The sequence below is a fragment of the Carcharodon carcharias genome, chromosome 18, assembly GCF_017639515.1.
Source record: "Carcharodon carcharias isolate sCarCar2 chromosome 18, sCarCar2.pri, whole genome shotgun sequence".
In the NCBI taxonomy this organism is placed as follows: Eukaryota; Metazoa; Chordata; class Chondrichthyes; order Lamniformes; family Lamnidae; genus Carcharodon; species Carcharodon carcharias.
The window spans coordinates 41,128,868-41,155,693 of record NC_054484.1 but is presented as its reverse complement, the minus strand read 5'-3'; the positions used below and the strand labels follow the sequence as shown (position 1 = coordinate 41,155,693).

Sequence of the window (26,826 nt, the reverse complement as noted above, 5' to 3'; positions counted from 1 at the left end):
CAACACCAGTCCATAGAGTACAACCCCCATCTAACAAACTTCAACAAGCATCTGTTGTTTTCTAAATTTTATTCATTTTCTTATCTATTCCCACAAGTGCCAGGCAATGACTGTCTCCAACAAGAGAGAATCTAACCATCTCCCCTTGATATTCAATGGTATTACATTGCTAAATCCCTAACATTGGCCAGAAACTGAACTGGACAAGCCATATAAATACTGTGGCTACAGGAGCAGGTCAGAGGCTGGGAATTCTGCAGAGAGTAACACATCTCCTGACTCCCCAAAGCCTGTCCACTATCTGCGAGGTACAAGTCAGGAGTGTGATGGAAAACTCTCCTCTTGCCTGGATGAGTGCAGCTCCAACAACACTCAAGAAGCTCCAAACTATCCAGGACAAAGCTGCTGCTTGATCGGTACCCCATCCACCATCTTAAATATTCAGTCACTCCACAGCGGTGCGCAGTAACAGCTCTGTGTACTGTGTACAAAATTTACTGCAGTAACTCACTTAGGCTCTTACAAAAACAACCTCTAAGTACAAGACCTCAACCACCTAGAAGAATGTGGGTAGCAGATGCATGGGAAGACCACCAGCTGCAAGTTCCCCTCCAAGCCACACACTATCCTGCCTAGGAACTATATCTCCATTCCTTCATTGCCACTGGGTCAAATCCTGGAGCTCCATCCCTAATAGTACTGATGTATTTACCAGATGGATTGCAGTGGTTCAAGAAGGCGGCTCACCACTACCTTAAGGGCAATTGGGAATTGGCAATAAAGCTGGGCTTGCCAGTGATGCACAGATCCCATGATTTTTTTTTAAAATCCACAGAGCTTTAAGCTTAATTAACAAATAGGCTTTCATTTAGAATGTTGCCTAATGCCTTTCCAATTGGATTTGATACCCATGAGATTCAATGTCTATGTGATAAGAAAGGCATGAGGTCTCTATTCTTGAAGTTGGAGGAGGACAGGTTCAATCCCAGCCACAACATGGTCAAATGACCTGCCAATACTATCCATCAGGGCTCATATGAATAGTTGATACTTGGATGAAGCACCAATGCCTGTGGAACTATACCCTAGCAAGGTAGCAATACCTTGGAGAGGAGGAAACAGAATTGCATTGGAAAGAAATGGCATTATAATGTTAACTTGAGAAACCAAGTTTTACAATAATTGCATTGGAAAAAAATGGCATTATAATGTTCACTTGAGAAACCAAGTTTTACAATAAAAGTAACTTTTATTTGAAGAAAGAGCATTTGTCTATATTTTAATCAAATACAAGTGATGTATCTCAATGTAATTTTTAAAAGATTGTTGCATCAAATGTATTTTGTTTAAAACATTTTCATGAAAACAGTGGCCCAGTTTAAAAATGGTCTCTCCCCTATGATGCCTACTTGAGCTGGTCATTACAATTACTACAACTTAACTTGTGAACAGTGTGATCTAAGCTTGTAATGGAGTAAACCAACATGCAACAAAGTTCTAACATTTGTTTAGTAGAACAACCTAGTTATAAAGCCATCTAACTGGTGGAAAATCCACATGACTACCAACACATATACCCAGAAGATCAATTGGAAAGGTGAACAGGTTGGACCTATACTCATTGGAATTTAGAAGAATGAGGGGTGATCTTATTGAAACATAGAAGATTCTGCGGGGGCTTGATGGGATAGATACTGAGGGGATGTTTCCTCTCTTGGCGGAATCTAGAACTATGGGAGACAGTTTAAAAATAAGGGGTCAATCATTTAATACATGAGGAATTTCTTCTGGGGGATCAGTAGTCTTTGGAATTCTCATCCCAGAAAGCAGTGGAGGCTAGGCTATTGAATATATTCATGACTGAGATAGACAGATTTTTGATTGACAATAAAGGAATCAAGGATTTTGGGGGACATGCAGGAAAGTGGAGGTAAGATCATGGTTGACCTGATTGAGCCTTATTGAATGGAGCAGGCTCAATGGGCTGAATGGCCTTCTCCCTATTTCTTATTATCTTATGGATTAATGATTGTTACTCAGTCCCACCATCTTGGAGCCTTTTCTCTTTCATGTGAAAAGGTCCTGCTATCTTGGGGTCATCTTTCATTCTCAAACAGTAGTACTTGATCTAATCCAATTTCCAAACATCTCTTATTAATCCACATTACGCAGAGCAAGCTCATATAATTCATCTTTCAGCTCTGCAACTCCTGCACCTCTTACCTCAACTTCTGCCCTCCCCTTGAACCTTCTCTTTTACCTGGCTAAGAAAAGTCTCCTCCTACTTTAGGTACAATTATGTTTAGAAGGGAGGTTTTGAAAGGGGCTGTACCCTTACAGGGACTAGAGCCCTCGTTCACCATGCTGCATGATACTAATTTGTCTTGTATTGGCAGCAATAATTAGAGGAAAGAATTTGTATTATATCTGGGCCAGTTTTATTTTCCCCCGTTGAAGAAAATAATACCTGATGTGGTGGAGATTCACCTTGGACCTAATAAAATTGACTGTGATTTTCCTCCTTTTTAAATCTACAGTGCTAACAGCTGTGAATGCAATCAATGTTGTTATCCCTAAGAATGAAATAGAGGTTGCTAGAGGTGCTGATGTGCCATTAGATTGTCAATACACTACGGATGCGACAGAAAGGACTGGATTTAATGTTCGATGGTATAAACTCTCAGATGAACCAGAAGGCCAACCAGTAAGTACAAACCTTGGACATCCCAAATTTTAATTGTTTCACCATTGCCTCTGTCTTCAATGCATAAACCCCTATGCTCTGGAATTCCCTCCCTACACCTCTCTGCCTTTCTATCCTTTTTTCCTCATTTAAGACGCTGCTTAAAGCCTATCTTTTTGACCAAGTTTTTGGTCATCTAGCCTAATATCTCCTAATGTGGTTTGATGTCACACTTTGTTTAATGGCGTGCCTGAGAAGTGCTTGGAATATTTTGTTACATTAAAGTCGGCTATATAAATATAAATTGTTTTTGTAATGGGAAAGTCATGCTTTTGAAACTAAATGGTTACAAACATTATAATTGCTACTAACGTTGTTTTTGACTCATTTAAAGAACTGAATTGAAAGACTGACTGCACATTACTGCAAGTGAATTAGCATTGTAATAGTCATAATTTACCCTCAGTAATATGCCACTTCACTCGCTTCATAATGGGCCAGATTTTGCAGTCAGCACTGAAGAAAATCTTGTTCACTAAGCTGACAGCTGCCTACAGACTTTTGAGTGGAGACTTGCTGTCGCCAGAAGCGGGGTTTTAGAGACTGAATGCAGAGGTGGGAAGGTGCAAAGCATCGCCGTTACTGCTGCCAGCAATTTTGCTTGTAGGGAAAGGCGAGACACAGCAACCCGCCCAATTCAGACAGTAGGCCTGTTGATCATATTAATGAGCTTGTCAGGTCATCAGGGGCCAATTTGGAAGTTTTGTAGAAATGCTTGGGTTACGCAATAGATCAGGAACAGTTCCAAGTGAAAAGAAGCAGCAACACAGTGAGGAGACATGGCCGCGCCATTCAGTTAGGTGGAACCGTAAAAGGGTGCACAGCTGAGGTAGTAGTGAGTAGTCTGTGTATGCTTGGGCAGTAAAGGGAAATGGAGACCCTTCAGGGATTGTGAGACCAGAAGAGGTGGGGGTGGGGAAGTCCAGTAAGTTTTTTTTTAACCCAGCTGGCTACAAGCTGGATATGGGGACAAGCTACTCTGAGATAGGGACAAGTAGCAATGAGGATCAACATCCTCAGGAGCAGATGCTGATCCCTGGGCATGAGGAGGGCAGAGGAGAGGAACAAGGTGCAAGAAAACACCCAAGTCCTTACCTCCTGCATTGAGTGTACTGCCGAAGAAGAAGACACCTGAAAATGTTTGATGATTCTATCTAGGCAGATGGTGCCTGAGATTTGTGCCCTCATTGAGGAAGACCTCAAACCTCACAGTACTGCTCACCATGCCCTGCCGGTAACCTTTAGAGTCCCTGTTGCCTTGAACTTTTTCACCACTGGCTCATTCCAAGGACCAGCCATAAACCTTAGTATCTCTCAAGTGGCAGTGCACCTTTGCTGCTCAGAAGTGCTTTGATCTCCAGGGGGACCATTAGAAAGAAATTTGAACTCCCAGTTATTAACTGAAAGAGCTATACCACAAAATTTCACATTTTATACAAAATCTTTTACTGCACAGGAGTTTAAAAACAAGCAAATGCAGTAACTTAATACTATATAATTCGTAAATCCTTATTATTTAGACTTGAAAACTTCACCGGACCACTTCCAGTTCTGTTTTTAATTCCACCCAAGAGATCCGCTATACTTTCCAAAATGTTGAAAGTTCTGTCACTTCTCCTGGGACCAAACCAAGCCATGCCACAGCTATCAGGAATTCATTGGATTCTCCTCAGTTTCTCAGTCTGGCACTTAGACTTCCAGAGCTCTGTCTCTGCAAGCATCCCACTGCTGACCTCTTCCACTAGCTTTATCAGGCAGATCTGATCACTTTAATTCCTCATAAATTTGGTCTTTTCATTCCAAGCATGGGTCCCATTTGCAATTTGTGCTTAGTTACTCCAACTCAGGAACATCCCTGGTTCCTAATGGCCTCTCTGCTCCTTATTCTGGCTGTCAGGAGATACACAACTGCCTTCTCACAGTCTTCCAAGCTGACTGCTGGTGTCTCTGTCTGTCTTTCCAAAAGACTACTTCATGTAATCCATTCCCTAGGCAACGTGGCACACCTGGGATGTCCAGGTAGTTTTCAACTAATTAATTTAAGTTTTCAACCTTTGATCTGAAAACTACATGGATACTAAGAAATCCCTTGTTTACCATCTGCTTTTCAAATACTTATTTGATCTGGGACCCACAATAATTTAAAACCTTTATGAAGACAACTGTAGACATTTTGTCTACAAGTAATTCAGGAAGGGACTATCCATTGAATGGTATCTTATCTCAGTCTATGTACAGCAGGCACCTCAAAACTCTGGAGAAGTACCACCAGCACTGCCTCTGCAAGACCCTGCAAACCCATTGGCAGGATAGGCACACTAAAGTCAGTGTACTTGCTCAGGCCAACATCCCCAGCATCGAAGCATTGACCGCACTCGATCATCTCTGCTGGGCGGGCCACATGGTCCGCATGCCTGAAACGGGACTCACGAAACAAGTGCTCTACTCAGAGCTTTGACACAACAAATGAGCCCCAGGAGGGCAGAGGACATGATTCATGGGCACCCTCGAAGCCTCCTTGAAAAAGTGCAACACCCCCACTGACATCTGGGAATCCCTGGCCCAAGACTGCCTAAAGTGGAGGGAAAGCATCCAGGAAGGAGTCTTATTGCCAAGGGCTAGCTGAAGCCAAGCGTCAACAGTGAAAGGAGTACATGGCAACCCCACTCGCCTGTTCCCCTCACCACCATCTGCCCCACCTGTGACGGAGACTGTAGATCACGCATTGGACTCTTCAGTCTCCTGAGAACTCATTTTTAGTGTGGAAGCAAGTCAGCCTCAACCCCGAGGAACAGCCTAAGAGATAGAGTTTACCAGTTTATCAAACACAGGGCTTTAACACTTAACTCCCCAACCTAAAAGTTATATTTCAGACACAAATGAATCATGAAATCAGACATTTTAATAACACAGATCACTAATGCCCTATTTCTGAGAGCACAACAGTATATTCGGTTCCAGCAGAAGAGCCGCGCAGGCACAAAAGGTCAGTGGATTTCACCTCCATTGCTGGATTCTCCCAGGTACAGGGCGTCATCAGTTGCACCCATGTGGCCATCAAAGCAACCAGAGAGTGGCCAGTGAGAATCATTAACAGAAAGGGCTTCCACTCCCTAAACATTCAGCTACTCTGTGATCACAACACGACCTTGAATCATGTGTGCACTTGCTATCCTGGCAGCTGCCATGACACCTTCATTGTCCAGGAGTCTTGGGTGCTGCAGCTCTTCATGCCAAGCTCCATGGGTGGATATTAGAGGACAAGGCCATCCCTTGAGATGGCTACTCTTTTTCAACTCTTTGCAGATCCCCAACAAACAGATGCATAACCAAAGCCATCTACTCACTAGGACCATCATTGAACAGGTCATCAGGCTTCTGAAAATGTGGTTCTGATGCCTCAACTGATTGGGTGGCACCCTGCCCACCATTCATTCAAGGATATTGCACAGCATGGTGGTCTTCCTCATTCTCTATAACTTGGCCCTCCAGAGAGATGTGGACCTTGAAGAGGGTGAAGTGCTAGAGAGAAAGATGAAGATCAGAATGGCCCCCTTGCTAAGCAGGGAGATGGCCGGGTGGTTCAGGAGTCAAAACTGTCAACAGGATGGTGTCAATGCCAGGACACATTTGATTCAAGCACGTTCCACCTGAAGTGTTTCTAATCCAGGAGGACTACATGCTCTGACATTCAATAGAAACACATCCAGTGTAGAAGCAACCTTGAATAGGTCCACTCTTATCATCGATGCACGCTGCACATCTGCCCAGCAGTCTCACTTCATCTTACGTTTTGAGTCCATATGACTCTACATCTAAACAAAGGAAAAATAGAAATGAGATGAAATATAAGCCCAGGAAAATTAGAAATGTGATGAAATATAGATCCAAGTTATTTCATCTCATTTCTATTTTTCCTTAGTTCTGATGAAGAGCCATCGGACTTGAAACATAAACTGTATTCCTCTCCGCAGATGCTGTTAGACCTGCTGAGTTTTTCCAGCTATTTTTGTTTTTGTTTCAGACTTCCAGCATCCATAGAACTTTGCTTTTGTCTCACTTCATCTCCTTTTTTTCCTTAATAGAATGGAAAGTCTGATGCCTGGGATCATGTCTCAACATTTACAGTGTTAACAATAAATCACAGTGCATGTTACCAAGTGAGATAAACCCCAGTGATTCAGTGTTGTTTCCAGTGTGGTGGCTTCTGCTCTGAGCACAAGGTGGTGCTCCTTTTGTGACCTCAGATGAGGTGAAGGTAGCCTGCTTGCATGTGTCAGCTGAAATGCATGTGGCAGCCATCTTTGTCCTGGAGATAGGGCAACTTGATGCCCTTACATAGATTTCAATGTTTAGTCTAATGGCGAAGTTCTGCTATAACCTCCGTTAAACATCTTGTCTCAAAGACAGTCCAACAGTGCGGTGCTACACTGGAATGTCAGTCTTTGTTTTGCGCTCGAGCCCTGAAGTTGGACTTGAACCTGAAACCTTGTGACTCAGGTGAGAATGCTACCAGCTGAGCCACGGATAATACTAGCTGATATGTCCTGTGTTCTGGAGGGAAAACACAAAATTTCTTAATCACCTCTAGCAGCCAAGTTAATTTGGTTGGAATTTTGTACATTATAGTGTACACATTGCTTTAATGAAATGGTGTTTGTGTTTGAGACATCATCCAATCAACAAGAGAAAAGATGGCGAGCAATTGGGCTTCATTTTAGGGAATGAAGCCGGGCAAGTGGTAGAGGTATCAGTGGGGGAACATTTTGCAGATAGTGATCATAATTCATTAGATTCAAGGTTGTTATGGAAAAAGACAAGGATGGGCCAGAAATCAGAGCTCTAAATTGGGGGAAGGCCGATGTTAATAAAATCAGATATGATTTAGAGTGGACTGGGAGCAGCTACTTTTAGGTAAATCTGTGTCAGAGCAGTGGAACTCATTCAAGAAGGAAATAGGGAGAGTACATATTCCAGTAAAAGTAAAGGGTGGGACCAACAAATCCAGGGAACCCTGGATGTCGAGGGATATACATGATTGGATAAAGGGAAAAAGGGAGGCTTATGGCAGATACCGAGGGCTCAAAACAGCAGAAGCCCTAGAGGAATATAGATTATATAGGGGGGAACTTAAAAAGGAAATAAAGGGGGCCTGAGAAAACATTGGCAGATAAAATAAAGGAAAACCCAAAGTTATTTTACAAGTACATTAATAGTAAGAGGATAACTAGGGAAAGAGTAGGGCCCATTAAGGTCCATAGTGGTAATTTGTGTGTGGAGCCGGAAGACGTAGGTAGGGTTCCAAATGAATACTTCGTGTAGGTGTTCACAAGTGAGAGGAACAACATGGGTATGGAAATCAGGCAGAAGGACTGTGATATAATTAAAGAAATTAGCATAGAAAAGGAGGAGGTTCTAAGTGGCCTGGTAGGCTTAAAAGTAGATAAATCTCCAGGCCCAGATGAAATGTATCCCAGGCTGTTGAGTGAGGCAAGGGGTGCTGGCAATAATTTTCAATACCTCTCTGGCCACAGGAGAGGTGCCAGAAGACTTGAGGACAGCCAACGTGGTACCATTATTCAAGAAGGGAGGAAGGGATAAACTGGGGAACTACAGGCCAGTCATTCTAACCTCAGTGGTGGGGAAACTATTGGAAGCAATTCTGAGGGACAGAATTAATCTACTCTTGGAGAGTCAGGGATTAATCAAGGACAGTCAGCATAGTTCTGTTAAGGGGAGGTCATGTTTGACCAGTTTGATTGAATTTTTCGAAGAGGTGACCAGGTGTGTAGGTGAGGGCAATTAATTTGACGTAGTCTACTTGGACTTCAGCAAGGCTTTTGATAAGGTCCTCATGGGAGACTGATAATGAAGGTAAGAGCCCATGCAATCCAAGGCAATTTGGCAAATTGGATCCAGAATTGGCTGAGTAGCAGGAAGCAGAGAGTGATGGTCAAGGGGTGTTTTTGTGACAAATGCCTATATCCAGTGGGGTTCCACAAGGGTCGATGTTGGGTCCCTTGCTGTTTGTGGTACAAACGATTTAGACTTGAATGTAGGAGGGTTAATCAGTAAGTTTGCAGATGACACGAAAATTGGTGGGATGGTAAATAGGAGGATAGCCTTAGGTTACAGCAGGATATAGACGGGCTGATCAGTGGCAAATGGAATTTAATCCGGATAAGTGTGAGATGATGCACTTGGGCAGGACAAACAAGGTACAGGAATACACGATGAATGATAGGACCCTGGGAAGTACCGAGGATCTGAGGGACCTTGGTGTGCATGTTCACCTTGAGGTAGTGAGACAGGTAGGTTAAGAAGGCATAAGGAATACTTGCCTTTATTAGCTGGGGTCTAGAACATAAGAGCAGGAAGGTTATGCTGGAACTGTATAAAATGCTGGTTAGGCCACAGCTAGAGTATTGTGTGCAGTTCTGGAATCCTCATTATAAGAAGAATGTGATTGCACCAGAGACAGTGCAGAGGAGATTTACCAGGATGTTGCCTGGGCTGGAGAGTTTTAGTTATGAGGAGAGATTGGATAGACTGGGGTTATTTTCCCTGGAGCAGAGGAGATTAAAGGGGACATGATTGAAATGTATAAAATTATGAGGGCCATAGATAGGGTGGACAGGATGGGACTTTCCCGAAGGGCCTTTTTCTGTGCTGCAGACCTCTATGACTAAATCCATTACTATCTTTTGGATGTAATTTTGCAATTTCGAAAGAGTTTAAAAAAAATTAAAAGTTGAAACTGGGAATTCAACAATTTCCTCCTGGTATGTTTTTTAATTAATTCTTGGGATGTGGGCATTACTGGCAAGGCCAACATTTATTTCTCATCCCTAATTGTCCTTGAGAAGGTGGATAGAGAATACTGTTACATGTGACTTGTATGATAGTTCACATTGTAATGCAGATGACGTGCCAATATCTACAATAATCTGAAGGTGAAAGCTATGGTGTTCACTTTGCTAGTAGACAATACTTTGGAAGTGAAATTCTTTTAAGGTGATAATGGAAACCAGGTGACCACAAATCAGCTGCCCATTTCACAGTGCATTACGTCACTGGACATGGTGGGAAGCAGGATACAAAACTGCTCTTGCCTGTTGCATGCTTTGGTTAAAGTCATATTGTATTGTAAGGCAAGTATTGCTTCAGTATTCTCTGACTAACCATATACTGTTGCAGCAACTGTTGCAATGGGTAATTAACCCAATATGGATTTTCCTAGTTGTATTTAGTTTATATACGTTGTGTCTACTATGCGCCGAAGGTTTTCTGCTTTGAATCTCTATTGATTATTAAATGGTAGTTTCAGCCTGAAAATGCAACCAGTGTTAAATACACAACAGTTAGAAGGGGGTGAGAGTGCAGCATGAGACCTACTTTAATCCATTAAATATATTCTTGCAATATGTCATTTTTAATTATCAGGATCGTGCAGTTCCATAAAAGAGATTCTTGAAAAGTTCTGAATGAGGAAGCAGTCATCTGAAAACCTGAAACCCAACAAGCTCTATGCATTTGCCAGTACAGGAGTTTGCTGATTTGAACCTTTTTTTTAATAGGATGATGTATTCCTGTACTTCCTTGGCGGAATCCGTAAAGATGGAAAGCTGTACGAGGGCAGAGTGAATTTCACAAAAGACATTGAAAAAGATGATTGCTCAATCGTGATCAGCAAATCACTTATGACAGACAGCGGATCCTATGGGGTTGAAGTTACAACTCCTTTGGATTTAGAAGGCAGCCGGAAAGCCAGTATAGATGTGACTGTGTTGGGTAAGGACATTTTAAAAATTGTTTCTGCTCATTCATGCAAGTAGTAATGTTATCAGCATTTATATAAGCACTATTCTAATTGAAAGAGAAAGATTAGTTTATGATGCATACTAGTGGCTATGAACCATAGCACAGCTCTTCAACACAGCCTGTCAGGTGGTATGAGAGAACTGTAAGATACCATACACATACTTCTTAGCTATAAATCACCTACTGTTGTTTGCTTTGGAATTAAATTTTTAATGGTTCTCAAACTTGCGCAGCATTTATGGATTAAAATGTTACTTTACGTGAACTAATGTCGCTGATTTGTTCTCTATATCCTGTTAATTATGACTGCAGAAGCAGTGAGTGCTTTACAATATATTTTAGTGCTCTCGGTCCAGGAGGGGAAAAGCTTTGCAGTCATAATTGCATGTATTGAACTGGCTCATGTGTTTGTGTGTGTGTTAGATACACCGGAGAATAACTGACATTCGCAGAAATTTAGTTTTTAACAGGGGAGCAAAATGGTGGCACTAGAAAAGATGCATTTAAGTTTTTTTCATCACTTTTTAGTTTGCTTGATATGTTCACCTGGAGTCAGTTATAAAATGCAATGTAAATTTGTATGAAGTTTTTTTTACAGGTCACTGGCACTTTCATCCAGCCATTTCAATTTAATCATTCATGAAATGTGGGCTTGGCTAGCATTTATTAGCCATCCTTAATTGCCCTTGAGAAACTGGTGGTGAGCCACCTTCTCAAACTGCTGCAATCCATGTGTTGTATTTCTGTCCACAGTGCTGTTAGGAAGAGTTCCAGGATTTTGACCCAGCGACAGAGAAGGAACAGTGATATAGCTTCAAGTCAGGATGGTGTGTGGCTTGGTGGGGAACTTGCAGGTGGTGATGTTCCCATGCATCTGCTGCCCTTGTCCTTCTAGATGAGAGGTTCATGGGTTTGAAAGGTGCTTTTGAAGGAGGCCTGGCATGTTGCTGCAGTGTATCTTGTAGATGGTACACACGGCTGTCACTGTGTGCTGGTGGTGGAAAGAATGAATGTTTAAAGTGGTGGATGAGGTGTCAATCAAGTACAAAAACAGAATTACCTGGAAAAACTCAGCAGGTCTGGCAGCATCGGCGGAGAAGAAAAGAGTTGACGTTTCGAGTCCTCATGAGGACTCATGAGGTCATGAGGACTCGAAACATCAACTCTTTTCTTCTCCGCCGATGCTGCCAGACCTGCTGAGTTTTTCCAGGTAATTCTGTTTTTGTTTTGGATTTCCAGCATCCGCAGTTTTTTTGTTTTTATCTCTGTGTCAATCAAGTAGGTTGCTTTGTCCTAAATGGTGTTGAGCTTCTTGGATGTTATTGGAGCTGCACTCAACCAGACAGATCCATCACATTCCTGACTTGTGCCTTATAAATGGTGGACAGGCTTTGGGTGTCAGGAGATGAATTACTCTCTGCAGAATTCCCAACCTCTGACCTGCTCCTGTCACCACAGTATTTTTGTGGCTGGTCCAGTTCAGTTTCTGGTCAATGGTAACCCCCAGGATGTTGTTGGTGGATTATTCAACAACGGCAATGCCATTGAATGTCAAGCAGAGATAGTTGGATTCTCCCTTATAGGAAAAGGTCATTGTCTGGCACCTGTGTGGCATAAATGTTACGTGCCACTTATCAACCCAATGTTATCCAGCTCTTGCTGCAAGCAGTCATGAACTGCTTCAGTTTGAGAAGTTGGTGAACGGTACTGAAAATTGTGCAATCATCAGCGAACATCCCTATTTCTGACCTTATGATGGAGGCTAGGTCATTGATGAAGCAACTGAAGGTGCTTGGGCCTAGGACACTACCCTGAGCTTTCCCTCCAACAACCATAACCATTTTCATTTGTTAGGTATGACTCCAGCCAGAGGAGAGTTTTCCCTTTGATTTTTCATTGACTTCAATTTTGCAAGGACTCCTTTATGCCACACTTGGTCAAATGCTGTCTTGATGTCAAGGGTATTCACTCTCACCTCGCCCCTCAGGAATTCAGTTCCTTTGTCCATGTTTGGAAAGGTTGTAATGGGATCTGAAACCAAGTGGTCCTGGTGGAACCCAACCCAAGTATTGGAACCTAGTACATGAATAGCTAAGAAGTTAACCTGCAGGTGCAGTAAGTAATTAGGAAGGAAAATTGAATGTTGGCCTTTATTACAAAGGGGTTGGGGGGGGTGGGGTTGGTGGAACATAAAAATGGAGAAATCTTTCTACAACTGTACAAGCCATTGGTGAGATGGCACCTGGAGTACTGTGTGCAGTTTAAGTCTCCTTAATTAAAGACAGATATGTTTGCATTGGAAGCAGTTCAGAGAAGGCTCACAAGGCTGATTCCTGAGATGAAGGGCTTCTCTTTTGAGGAACAGTTGAGCAGGTTGGGTTTATAATAATTGAAGGTTGGAGAACGAGAGGCGATCCTATTGAAACATTCTGAGGGGGCTTGACAGGGTAGATGCTTAGAGGATGTTCCTTCTCATGGGGGAATCCTAAAACTAGCGGGCACAGTTTAAGGTAGAGGGTCTCCCATTTAAGGTAATTAACATGGAGATGAGGAGGAATTTCTTTGATGGTCTTTGGAATTCTCTTCCCCAGCAAGCAGAGGAGCTGGGTCATTGAACATATTCAAGGCTGAATTGGACAGAATTTTAATCAATAAGAGAGTCGAAGGTTATGGGAGACAGTCAAGGAAGTGGAGGGCCACAATCAAATCAACCATGATCATACTGAATGGAGGAGCAGGCCCGAGGGGCCATATGATCCTGCTCCTATTTCTTATGTTCTGTTTTTTGTTAGTCTGGTACTAGTGAGCAATATTACTTAGCCATATTTAGCCATTTCAATGTTAAACCAAACAATGTTTTCTTATTTTCCCCTTTCTTTCTTCCAACCCATCCCCCACAAACAAATGCAATTTCCTTCCAGTACCTGATGTTGGACGTTTTAAAATTAAGAGTATAGTAACCGGGATATTGCACAATAATGGACATTCCTGTGTTACATCTCAATCATAAATGCTGCAAGGATATCAAAAATGACACAAAATTAAATCCCTTACAGTTTATCTGTAAGTCGTTTGTGTATTTTACAAACTATATTCAAATCATTCAATGACCTAGCCTCCCTAAATATCCACTCTCACTCTCGCACTCATGCACTTGCTCCCAAGCTTTTGAATATCTGTTTGTTTGTCTAACAATCTTGTGGGTGTGTCTTGGCATGTTAAAGACAAAGGCCCAGATCTTCCGATCTCTGGAGTGTTGTACCTTGATGGTACCCCAAAAATGTGATGACAGAACCCCTGGAAGTCCCCACCCAAGGACTGCATGGGAACTGCCCAGGAAGCTTCGTCTTCCATTGGGCAATAATTCTGCACCTGGAACCCTCGGAAACTCTGAGCTAAGTCAGAGACTTCAGATGGTTTTCTGACACTCTTGCCTTATTCTTACCCAGGAAAAGTTAGCAGGATTAAAACCCCTGGGTAACTAAGGTACTGGATCCTACCCACCCTGCATGCATGCATCCCCACCCTGCCCTGTGACCCATTCTATCCACTTATGTTAGATGCTTACCTTCTCTCCTGGCTTGCCAAAGTAGCTGGCATACTTAAACTAGTGCTGTAAAAAGGCGGCCTGGCTTCACTTTTCCCAATGCTGCTGCACTGCAGAGAAGGTCTCCCGGTGCAACTACACTGCACGTTTCTCAGCAGACCTGGGTCAGAAGTCCAGGCAAAAATCTGTAGCTCTAGTCCAAGGTAAGTAGAAAGGAGCAGTATGATAATACATGGAAGATTTGGCCTGATCATATCTAGCAACTTGTTGCATAATGCACCTCTCAAATTATTTCACGTTTATGATAGTATATTAATTTTATTAACTTTTTATGGTAACTGCTTTGAGGGGTAAATTTAAAAAAAAAACTCCTAAATAATTTATAATGACTTTGATTTGCAGTACCTCCATCAAAACCAATTTGTGCGATTAAAGGAAAAGCTGAATATGGACAAACTGTTAAACTGACCTGTTACTCCGAGGAAGGATCCCCAAAACCAACCTACAGTTGGGAGAGTTTCGATAGAATGAATCAGAAAAGAGCATTGCCCCAAATGTCCTCTCAGGGTTAGTAGCACTTGCTTTAAATTATATCTAAACTTGAATATGCTGGATCTGTCTTATTGATATTACAAAATTGCTTCTCCTGTTAACCAGATGTTAACTTACAATAAAAACATAGAAACAGTGCTCTCGGATTCAACGATTTCCTGATGCAAAGCATTCTATGCTATAACAACCCTTTCTGTATAGAAAATATTGTTTGGTGTCATACTGTTTAATCTACCCTGCATGCCCTGCCTGGTTTTAATGTCCATTCTATAATGTGGTGCCCAATAGTGCACACAGTACTCTAAATTTAGCTATACAATTTTAGTTTTCTTTACATTTTGTTAAATACAATTTGCCTTTGGAAAAAATCCATTCTGGCTCTCCCCTAATAACCCATGCATTCTTAAATGCTTACATATTTGGATTTCAAATTGAGGACTTTTTTGGTCTATAGTTATTTATCCTTTTTTTCCCTTTTGAGCACATGAATAGCTACTTTCCATTCTCATAGCATGATGTCTCTGTTATACCTTCATCCTTTGTCTATCTCCTTCGTCCCTCAATAATCCTAATGTTTTTTCATTTACTTGCTTAAAGAAACCCTTGCTTTTACCTTTTGTATTATTTTCTAGTCTTCTTGTATTCCCTTTTGATCTAACTAATCTCGTGATTTCACTACCTCACTAGGCTTTCTAGCATTGTTATTGTATGTCTCTTTCTTAAATCTGTTTGGTTTTAATCTTTCTATCTATCCATGGAACTCTATACTTTGGAATGTATTTATTTTGTGCATTCTACATCTTTTGTAGATTTCAAATTCCTGATCAGTCAGTCTGTGCCACCTCTGCCTATTTAATTTGGGGGTAGATTCCCTTGTGTTTTGTTGCTTCACACTTGTCTGGCCAGGCACCCTTATCGTTGTCCTTTTAATTCTTACATTAAACCTAATTATGTTGTAATTACTATTTGCTGTTATTCTGCCCTTCGTGACCCTGAACAAAATTAAACAGTACTTCTTACTGAACTAACAAAAATTTGATCCAGGAAGCAGCTCTGAATACATTCTAAAACACATTATTCATTTTGACCACATGCATTTCCTTTATTCTGTCTGTCTTGAAATAGTTGAAATCACCCTGTACTGTACTTTGTTCTTCCATATTGCTTTGAACTGTCTTCAGATCTCTACTTCTATCTCATCTCCACTGTTTAGTGCCTGGTAATCCACAACAAGAATTGTATCATTTCCAATACATTAAAACCAAATGGATCCTCAACTAATGCAAATTCTTTTGGTATAACCTTGTAGAAATTTCAGCAAGCCTCCATCCCCCCTCTACCAACCTGCGATGTTCTTTATCCGCGCACCAGTTAGGCGGGACAACACTCGGGACAGCCAGTAATGATTGCAGAGCTGCCCCAACTGTCAAATTCTCCACCACTAGCACTGTCCTTTTAATCAAAGCCCCTTTCACCCTATTAGGTAGTGATCCACAATTTCACATTGTTTCTCAATGTCACCCATGCATTATTACCACCATTCACTTCAGACTTCTAGAACACCGAAGTATTTATTGGAAAGTTCTGATAACTCAGGAACTTGCTGGATTGGTGAATTCCATCTTCCTCTACTGCCCAAGCAAATGGCCACTCTTTCTTCCTCCTGTATTCTGAACTATCTAGTGATGTCTCTTGGATGACCCCATAGAATAATATCTTTCTCTAATTGCACCTGAAAGCTGAATTCCCTCCAAGGATAAAACAACACTCTCTCTTCTGTAGCTTCTCAATCCAGACTTCTCCAGCATTTAGAATTTAAAGGGAGAGCCATCTTCCGACATTAAGTAGTTCTTCAATCAATTGCCAATTTAAGACAAGTTACATTTTCAAATATTATTTTCTCTTCCTTGCATAAGATAGTTACCTTGTTTAACAGGTAATATTTCTCGTTGGTCTATCTGGTTATTGTCAAAACTCTTCAAGCATGGTGAATTTATTTGGTAAGGTCCACCAAACACTGTAATACTTTTTGTACATTTTAGTTTAAAGTTCAGTGGGAACACAACTTAAGCTACCCTAACATATTGCATTTTTTAAAAAAAATTCTTACTTTTTCCCACAGAATTAGATGGATTACTACTAAAAAACCTTTCAGCTGATACAACTGGCTTCTTCTTATGCACCTCACGTAATAAAATCCAATCAGCCTTCTGTAACATAACCTTGGCAGTAATGCCTCGTAAGTACTGTGGCTAAAATAAGCCCATCTAATTTGATTTTATTTTTATTGTATTGCTATTGCCAAAAGTTTCTGTAATGTAAAATCAAGTGTAGCACTCCTCTTCATTAAAACTTTATTTCCTGTACCTATAAATATACTAATTAATACTATTGGGCTAGACAAATATTGTGGCTTACTAAATCAATATATTGTAGTAGATTTCCCACGTCATTATTCACTGTTGGTTCAGAGCATGAGCAAGAAAGTGGAGAATACATGTGGGAAATGCTGTCTGCAGCAATGGAGTTGAGTAGTTGAGCACGACAGGAGTTGGAATGTGATAACATCTACTTGCTTTAATCTTCCTGTATTCCTTTGTTGATCACTAAGACTGGGGAAAGCATGATTTGCCAAGAGTTAATATGTACAATGTATCTATTTTTGGAAGGAGGGAAGGGAAGGTGCCAACATATAATAGAATTCCACATGAACCAATAATGTTCCCAAATTGCTGGATTGTTGAAATTGCAATGCTGAGGAGGGTAACCAATTAACAAAGAATAACATAAGATGTAAGGTTGGATAGCGTTCCAATAGCTAAAAAGATAACATGACAAGATTTTGCATTTTAAAACTTTCATTGTAACAAAAGACTAGACACTATCGATTAAACACTATTCTTGTAGGCAAGGTACATTCCCCTTTTATACTTGTCACATATCGTACTCCCCATGGAATTACAGTCCTTAAAGCAAACAGTCTACAGTTTCAGTGGCTTCCAATATCCCTGTTTTGCTGAGTAGTAACTTTTAGAGTTACCATCGTCAGGTCTATCCTCCATTTTCAATGAGTTTTCTAAATGCACTACCAGCAGTAAAGATTGATTCTTCTTCCCCCGCCACACCAGGACTAATCTCCCAGAATCATTGGCGTTTCTTTGACTAGAGACTGTCTCCCTCCCACATCCAGCTGTGAAAGCTCAGAAAGCCAAAACAGCCTCTTTTCTCCGCTGACCACACAAAACTACTACCTATCTGATATTGTTGGTTTGTAGCAAAGCTTGTAAGCTGATCTTGACAATGGCTTCCTCTGCTTCCTTTCCTTAAGGCAATGTGAATCACATGGGCCTTGTGTCTAGGTAGAAATGCTAATTAGCTACCCTTGAGAAGCCAACTTTTTCACCTTGGAATTAAATTAGCAATTTAAAGCACAGTTGTTTACAAGCTAACATTCTCAACAATTTTCTGGGAATTTGGGAGAATCAATCTACCCATTGTGAATTCAGACACTGCTGCTATTGTCGCCAGCCATGCACACCTTCCACCATCACCCCAGCAACACAGTCTGAACCTTGCTTTGGCCCAGCCTGTTGTCAAGCAGATGTCAGAACAAGTCACATGACCCTCTCTTCATTTTATCTTCAATGAAAGACATTGTGCCCAAACATAACAATCTCATGAACCTCAATTGCAACAAGAGGGAATCTTTGTGTATATTCTTGTACAAAAACAGTAACTTGTATGAAGGTTTAAATGTAAAATAATATTCCATGTACAAATTTTTTTTTTCAGCCTCAATGAACCTTGGCTTTTATGGTGGAATTATTGGGGGTGTAATAGCTGCCATAATAATAATTGGCATTGTTATTTATTGTTGCTGTTGTCGTGATGGAAAGGAACCTGAAGATTACGAAATGGAGTAAGTAGAAATTATAATAGAGCATGGTAATACCCCTACTTCTCAAATTATGTGACATCGAATCTTGGACATTTGCCTGGACAGGAAGATAGAAACTCAGTTTAACATCTCATTCAGAGGATGGGGCAACTAAATTGCTGGATATCTAGTTGAAAATACTTTTCATGTCTTAGTTTATTTTTGAAGTGCTGTTGCCATTTCTCTAACTGAAGTTGAATGCTACTAATGTGAGGCTCTAGTTGACTGAGTTGTTTCTGATTGACTGCAGTATAGGCCCCTCCCCAGCAATGTCACGTCTATTAGATTTATTTCCAGGACCCCATTTAGTTTTAAACCTAGTAACTTTGAATGGGAGCCTCAGAAATGGTTGCAAGTGTTGCTAGCCATGTACTTCCTGTCACTGTCTCCAATCAAAAGCAAATTACTGTGCACACAGGAAACCTGAATGGGGAAAAAAAGGCCATCAGCTGAAATGTTGGCCCTGGATTTTTCAGTCTACATGTGGGGGCAGGCCCGACAAACTGGCGTGTAAAATGACACGTAATGACATCGGGTGTGCATCCCAGCGTCATCGCACTGTTTCGCGATGTTTCGTTTGGTGGGATGTGGTTTCCTAAAGCTTTTATGAATTAAAAATAAAAAAATTTCCTGAAAAATAAAAAATGTCCCATCTCGTGACAGTCACAAGGGGATGTGTTTCATTAAAATTTTATTGATTTTATATTTATTGTTTTCAAAAGCGCTTCACTCTCCGAGGCAGCTCCGTGTTTGGCTTATGTATTTTTTAAAGCTTTTTTCTTGTTTTCACTTCCTCTTTTGGCAATAGCAAAGTGCAGTAAATTGGAGAGAAAAACTACAGAATTTCGAGTTATGTATTTTTTTAATGCTGAAAGGCTCAGGGGACACTGTGACCCTCAGAAGTGGGGGACTGTTAGTGAAGATGGTCTAGCATCTGACACAAGGTTTGGCAGGTAGGGAAAGCAGTGTGCTTGTTTTTTTTGGAAATGCCATGAACGGCCATTGATCCATTCGAAAAATAAAAAGGCATTGTGAATCCTCCTGAAAGTGCCACCTTTACACCTGCACTATCACCTGAAGTCCCAAGCTGACTTGGTATCTTTTAAGATGGAAGATGTTAAGCTGCCAATACAAATAGGGGATTGTGGTGTAGTGATAATGTCACTAGGCTAGTCATCCAGAGGCCCAGACTAATGCTCTGGAGACACCAGTTCAAATCCCACCATGGCAGCTGGTTAATTAATAGAATCTGGAATTAAAAAGTTTGTCTTAGTAATGGTCATTGTGAAACTATCCTTAATTGTTGTAAGAACCATCTGGTTCCCTAATGTGCTTTAGGGAAGGAAATCTGTAAGTCTGGTCTACATGTGACTCCAGACCCCCCCCCCCCCCCCCCCCCCCCCCCCCCCGAGCATGGTTGACATTTAACTGCCCTCTGAAATGGCCTAGCAAGCCACTCAGTTCAAGGGCAATTAGGGATGGGCAACAAACACTTGCCTTGGCAGCAATACCTGCGTCTTATGAAAGAATAAAAAAAATGCAAACTTGGTGAATGAAAGATTTTCATGTTCCACATGAAAAATTTTTCTGCAACTTTCCTTATGTTGTGGTGTTTTTTTAGGGATACACACAACAGAAAAGAATACGAAGAGGGGAAGGATGAAGAGGAATATCCTGAGCAAGATTCTGCGAAGCGTGAATATCGTGGAGCCTATTATGATCATGTTCCTTATGAGAATGATGGCGAGAACTCTCCCCGTCCTGCTGTGAGTTCCATTGGCACCTCCCAATAAACCTAAATATGTGCCAGAGAATCATGATGTGTAAAAAGAGCAGTTCTCTAAAAATAGCTCAGTCTAATGGGTGAAATGATTTGGTTCTTAAAATTGCTAATTAAATACTATTGGGATGATTTCATATTATAAGAGTAGACATATAAGTTGATAAAAGATTATTTTTCTTAATGTACATTTCCTAGGTTTTGTTTTAGGTTTTCAAATACCTCTGAATTTCAGTTACCTTTTGAAAGTGGAAGTTCTAAGTATAATGTTAACTTTTTCTATTTGGCAGTAGGATTTAGTTGCTTTTCATTTGGCATTTTTTTTACAGGAAAGTGACTGTTTCTTTAAAATTATGTTCAAATATGGGAAATTGAATAGCTCTAGTCAAATAATTTAGAATAGCTTGTAAGAAGGAATGCTAAATCAAAAATGTCAGTATCCTTTAATCTGGAACATAGCTACATTTAACGGTAATTTGATTACCTTGGTTGCAATTGGAATGTGTCTGCTTCTCTTTATGGGGAACTCACATCAGGGAAATGTTTCAGAGTATAATTTGTTAAATTAGAGCAGAACAAAGAAGCTGAGAGATATGCAGAAGCGTTTAAAATCATGAAGGGTTAGATAGAGTAAATAAAGAGAAACCATTTCCAATGTCAGACAGGTTGATAACCATAGGGCACAGACTTTGGGTGATTGGCAAAAGAACCAGAGGTGGCATGAGGAATTGCTGTAGCAAATTATGATCTGAAATGCACTGCCTGAAAGGTTAGTCAAAGCAGATTTAATAACCACCTTCAATAGGGAATTAGATTAAAAAAAGAGCCTCGGATTGGACTAACTGAATTTTTCTATGAAAGACTTCATGTGTCATGTACCTTTCCTCAATCCTATACTGACATACTCTTCTTCAAATATTAAGTGTTTAGTAGTAACACAATTTTAATTTAATTGGTAAGGATTGCCTGTTTAACTTATAAACATCATTCATGAGTCATAAGCTTTTGATGCTCGGTTACCAATCACAATTGACTTGGGTTATTTCATCATTGCTATTGTAATAATCCTCTTAACTATCAACCAGGCCATGCGGATGGAACAATAAAACAGTTTGTCTCAAATTCCAGGCCCAATTTGTGAAAATATTTGAAATAATCTTTTATTTCTATTTCTAAGCCTATCCCTTCTGTAATTCTTAGGGTGGAGAAGGGAAGCAATGTTGATGTGATGTTTTAGCCCCTTTTGTGCTATATTGTTCCAATGGCTACACTATGCTCAGTTGATAAAATATATGATCTGTAACTTAAGAGGGTTACACCAGTCAGTGTGTTCTTGAAAAATGATCTGAATGAATACTGAAATGGATAAACTAAGTGGCCCATTCCTATATTCTTGCATTAAAGAAGATTCATATTACAGTATATTTAATAGAATAAAATACAATTTTCCCAAAAACTGAAGTATGGGTTTAATATCTTTATAAACCATGTGATCTTTTCAAACAGATGTATGTTTGACAGTTGTAAATACCACATTGTGATGCCATATTGCTACTCTGATACCACAGCAAACTATCTCTTATATGCTTAACTGTTTCTTGGTATGTTTGCAAAAGAAATCTTGGATTTTTAGACAAACATTAAATATCATATTCAATGGGAACTTAATCCTTACCAATCACATTAAAAATGGTCCACTTAACTTCCTTACACACATCAATCATGAGTTACAAAGTTATATGAATAGATAGCAGTGAGAAATTCATAAGTAATTGAATGGCAAGGCTCTCCTCTCAAACCATGCGAGTGAAGTTTAACTTTTTTTTCAAAGTTGGAAGAACCACGATTTTCAACTGAGGTCCTGTTTCTATTCATTAGTTTGTATTCTTTACACTATACTTTAGATAGCTTTTATGTTAGAAAATCTGAAATTGGTTTCATCTGCTAATCGGCTTAAGAAACTAATTTCATCAATGGAATATAATTTGCTGGTTTTCTATCATGGTTGCCACAATATGGAACCTTCTTGATAATGAGCCATTGTGCATTTATTGTGGTTTTCAAGTGTTCTACCATTCCGAAACGTCATCTTATAAATAACAATTTGTATAATTGTTTTTTTAGCATTGTCAATTGTTTAAAAAAATTGACTATTAAATGGGTTTTGGGAAAAATGCCTTCTAACTAACTGACTTCATAGCCAGTTGTGATCCAGTTTGAGAAAAAGTTGCTATAAAATTCCAGGGGCAATTTTGAAAATTGCTTTCTTCTTGTTAATTGCTGCAGCAATTTGATCTTGGGTTCATTTTTTCATGTTTAGCTCCTGAATGCTGAGCAAAGATTGCACTTGAATCATTGAATAAGAAAATTAATATAGTGATATGAGACCTGTTAATGTTATCCAAAGTTCAAGCTAAATGTGAACAATTGGGAATTGCCATTTTTACTGCAATATTTGCATCTAGAACTTGAGGGTTCAGTAACAATTAACTTGAACTTCTACAAAATTTGGTGCTGCACACTAACAATCAGTGGAAGAAATCAACAAGTGTGAAATTGCTCATCAGCATTAGTTTTTAATTTGGAAGTTATCCTTTGCTTTCCAAAAACGGCAATTCACAAATTGATAATTTGTGTTTTAAAACAGTTAATGTTCAAAAGTAATTTCATATTTTCAGTGCTGTACGGTTTTATAAAATTTAATGCATTTGTACAGATACATATGGCTTCACTTGTTGCCCTCATGTTGTTGAATACATTGTATAAAGATCTTTTAATAAATTTATTATGGACTGCACTTGTCGTTTTTAAGGGATTTGGTTTTAAGTTTCCATTTTTGATGGAGTCTGAGAACATCAGCATTTTGCCATCAAGACCAGTAGGTGTAACTGTTTGCTGCCTAATCCAACCAAGCTGAAGTTTCATCCAGTCATGCTCCTCAAATTCTAATTGGTTTAGATATTGTTGCAATCATCCTCGGCAAGTGGTAAATATTCCATGAAACGTGTAAACTGAGAATGTTGGAGACAGCTTCCCCTGGGTTTCTTAGCATTCTTCAAAGAGCCCATACAAGCACTTATCACTGCCTCCTTAAAATTACAGCAGCACTATCCTCCTCTCGCTGACCTTACCACCATGAGGTAGATGCAAACCTTTTAAATTAGATAGACAAAGATATACTATGCAATTCATAAACCTGCAATTTATTGCAAAAAAGGATTATAGCTCTTTGGTAAATAAGGTAATACAGCTTTTTTAATTGGCTTAATACAGGTTATAATACCCTGCGGAGAGCCTGAGCTACTAGCTGCAGCTGGCACTGATTGCAGAGGATTAACTGACCCCAGGAAAACCAAACCTTTGTCTCTATATAGGCAAGAGCATATTTTTGATTTAATAAAACCTAAAAAGATATGAGTGCAAAGCTGTGACCTGACCTGAGGTCTGATACTATTGGACTCATTTTTTTTACAGCAACATCTGAAATATTTAATTAAATAGGCAGAATAACTACGAGTTGCTGTTTTATAACAAAGAGTAGTAACAAGCCATGATTACTTTAGAATAGCAAATTCTCTGGCTCATTATGTGCAAAACTCTAATGATAATGTGGTTTCTGATTTTTTTTTGAGATATATTAGAAGGATTACTTGAGTCAGGTTGTGTTTTCACAAAATGGTATTCTGGACTTTTTAAAAAAAAAAAGTTTTTATGATTCAATCCTGATCTGTTGTTTTCTCATGAATAAATCAACAGCCTCAATAGACATCTGTAGCTTTACATAGGTAAACAATTTAATCTCACCTTTTTAAAAAAAAAATACATTCACAGGATCATTGCCAAAACCAGCATTTATTGCTCATCCTTCATTGAGCTGACTTCTTGAAGCACTACAGTCCATGTGGTGTAGATACTGTCAAGGTGTGCTGTTAGGAAGGGAGTTCCTGGATTTTGACCCAGCGACAGAGAAGGAACAGTGATGTGTTTCCAGGTCAGGATCGTTTGTGCCGGTGGTGGCGTTTTCATATGCCTGCTGCCTTTTCCCTAGGTAATAGATGCCATGGGTTTGGGAGATGCTGTCATGCACCGGTGGTGGTGGTAATGGCTGGGGTCCCAATCAAGTAGGCTGCCTTATTTTGGATGGTCTTCAGTTTGTGTTGTTGGAGCTGCACTCATCCAGGCAAGTGGAGTATTCCATCACAAGTCTCACTTGTGCCTTGTAGAAAGGCACTCACTCCAGCAGCTGTGACTTGCTTTTGTGACCACAGCATTTATGTTGTTGGTCAGTTGAAGTTTCTGATCAGTGGTGACCCTGGAAATTGATGGTAATGATGTTCAGCGTCAAGAGGAGGTGATAGATGCTCTCCTTGTTAGAGATAATCTTTGCCTGGCAATTGTGTGGGGTGAGTGTTACTTGCCACTTATCTGCCCAAGTCTGAAATAGAAGCAAAATACTGTGAATGCTAGTGATCTGAAATAAAAAGTGCTGGAAAAACTCAGCAGGTCTGGCAGCATCTGTGGAGACAGAAACAGAGTTAATGTTTCGAGTGCAATAGGACGACTCTTCAGAACTGAAACCAAAAACATGAGAACAAAATACAGACCTGCACTTGGGGCGGTGGTGCTGCTGTGGGGGGGAAGAATACAAATGAAGGGTTCATGGTCTGAACTCAATGTTGAGTGCAGAAGGCTGTAAAGTGCCTAATAAGAACATGAGATGCTGTTCCTCAAGCTTGCGTTAGGTCTCACTGGAACATTGTAGCAGGCTGAGGACAGAAATGTAAGATGGTGAATTGAAATGGCAAGTGACCAGAAGGCCAGGGTCGTGCTTGCAGACTGAATGGAGCTTTTCCGCAAAGCAGTCACCCAGCCTGCGTTTGGTCTCCCCAATGAAGAGGAGACCTCATTGTGAGCAATGAATACAGAAAACTGAGTTGAAAGAAGTACAGATAAATCACTGCTTCATTTGGAAGGAATGTTTGGGGCCTTGGACAGGAGAGAGGAAGTAAAGGGGCAAATGTTACACTTGCGATTGCATGGGAAGATGATGTGGGAGGGGGATGAAGTGTTGGGGGTGATAGTTCTGTTCTGGACAAGAGCAGGAAATGGCAGCGAATCAATCATCGATGTATCAAGAGTTGTGGGAGGAAGCCTTGAGTAGGACTGGAGCAAGGAATGTTTCACGTACCCTACAAAAAGACGAGCATAACTGGGGCCCATGTGAGTAGCCATAGCTAAACCTTTTATTTGGAGGAAATGAGACAAGTTAAAGGAGAAATTATTCAAAGAGAGAACAAGTTCAACCAGGCAGAGGAGAGTACTGGTGGATGGGGACTGCTGAGGCCTCTGTTCAAGGACGAAGCGGAGAGCCCTTAGACCACCCTGTGGGGGATGGGGATGTAGAGGGATTGGACGTCCATAGTGAAGAGGTGTTTAGGGCCAGGAAACTAGAAATTGTTGACATGGCGTTGGGTGTCAAAAGGATCACAAATGTAGGTGGGAAGAGACAGGACAAGGAGAGAAAAAAAATGGGGCATCAATATAGGAAGAAATAAGTTCAATGGGACAGGGGGAATAGGCTGAAATGATGAGTGGAATTGTCTACTTTTGAAACTAAATACTGTGGCAGGCGGGTTCCGCGGTGTGTTTCTCACTGGTTGGAATGGTGGGAATTTATGCTCGGAAGCTCATTAATAATGCGCATGGCGGGTCGAGAATGGATTCATCCACCCCACCTTTACCTAATGGGGTCGAAGGTCCAGGCACCATATTTAAACATCACCTGAGCAGACACGTTTCAATCTCTCCAGCCCACCTGTCGCCAGGAGACCCACAGAGATGGCTGCAAACAGAGAAGGCTGAAGCCCGTTTCTGCCATGGTGCCCTCCATTCATTAGAGGAGTATGGCAATACCAGGATGTCCTCTACCCGAGGGATGGCTCCAAAAAGCACACCAGCCTCACCTCTCTGGCCCGGGAGGCCATAGGAAGTCAGGTCAGCGCAGCTGGCAATCAAAACTGGAACACTATCCAGTGCAGGAAGAGGGTGAATGATCTTATCTGCTCTGCCAGGGTAAGTTAACTTTCAGTTACCTCCAATATCACACTCTCATCATGGCATCATGCACTCAAAGGGCTACATACTTAAGGGATCTCACAGAACATCAGCAGGGGGCATATATCAGCACTGACTGTCTGATGGATACTTGCACATCACCACCATCTCATTTACCTTGCTGCACAGACTCTATTCTCAGCCCCTTCTGGGGAAGTCTCATGATACACAGTGGGGCATGAATGTTTCCCAACCTCTGTTCCACCCCCTTTCATCACATTTCTTCCTTTTGTCTTCACGCAGTCCAAGCTTGCCCACTACAGAAGGGAAAGATCCCATACCGGAGAAAGGATGGCCGACATCATCGCCTTCACTACATTTGAGGAGGATGC

At 40.7% G+C, this 26,826-nt stretch overlaps 1 protein-coding gene across 1 annotated transcript in view; it reads left to right on the top strand.

The window, feature by feature from the left end:
• Positions 1 to 23,165, top strand: part of LOC121290921 (cell surface A33 antigen-like) — a 31,865-nt gene extending 8,700 nt beyond the window's left edge. Inside the window, exons 2-7 of the mRNA XM_041211974.1 lie at positions 2,538 to 2,704; positions 10,321 to 10,534; positions 14,514 to 14,678; positions 16,786 to 16,902; positions 18,456 to 18,582; positions 20,222 to 23,165. Of these exons, the coding sequence (XP_041067908.1) occupies positions 2,538 to 2,704; positions 10,321 to 10,534; positions 14,514 to 14,678; positions 16,786 to 16,902; positions 18,456 to 18,582; positions 20,222 to 20,393 (962 nt within the window). The 3' untranslated portion in view covers positions 20,394 to 23,165. The remainder of the gene's footprint in view (positions 1 to 2,537; positions 2,705 to 10,320; positions 10,535 to 14,513; positions 14,679 to 16,785; positions 16,903 to 18,455; positions 18,583 to 20,221) is intronic.
• Positions 23,166 to 26,826: the final 3,661 nt, after the last annotated feature.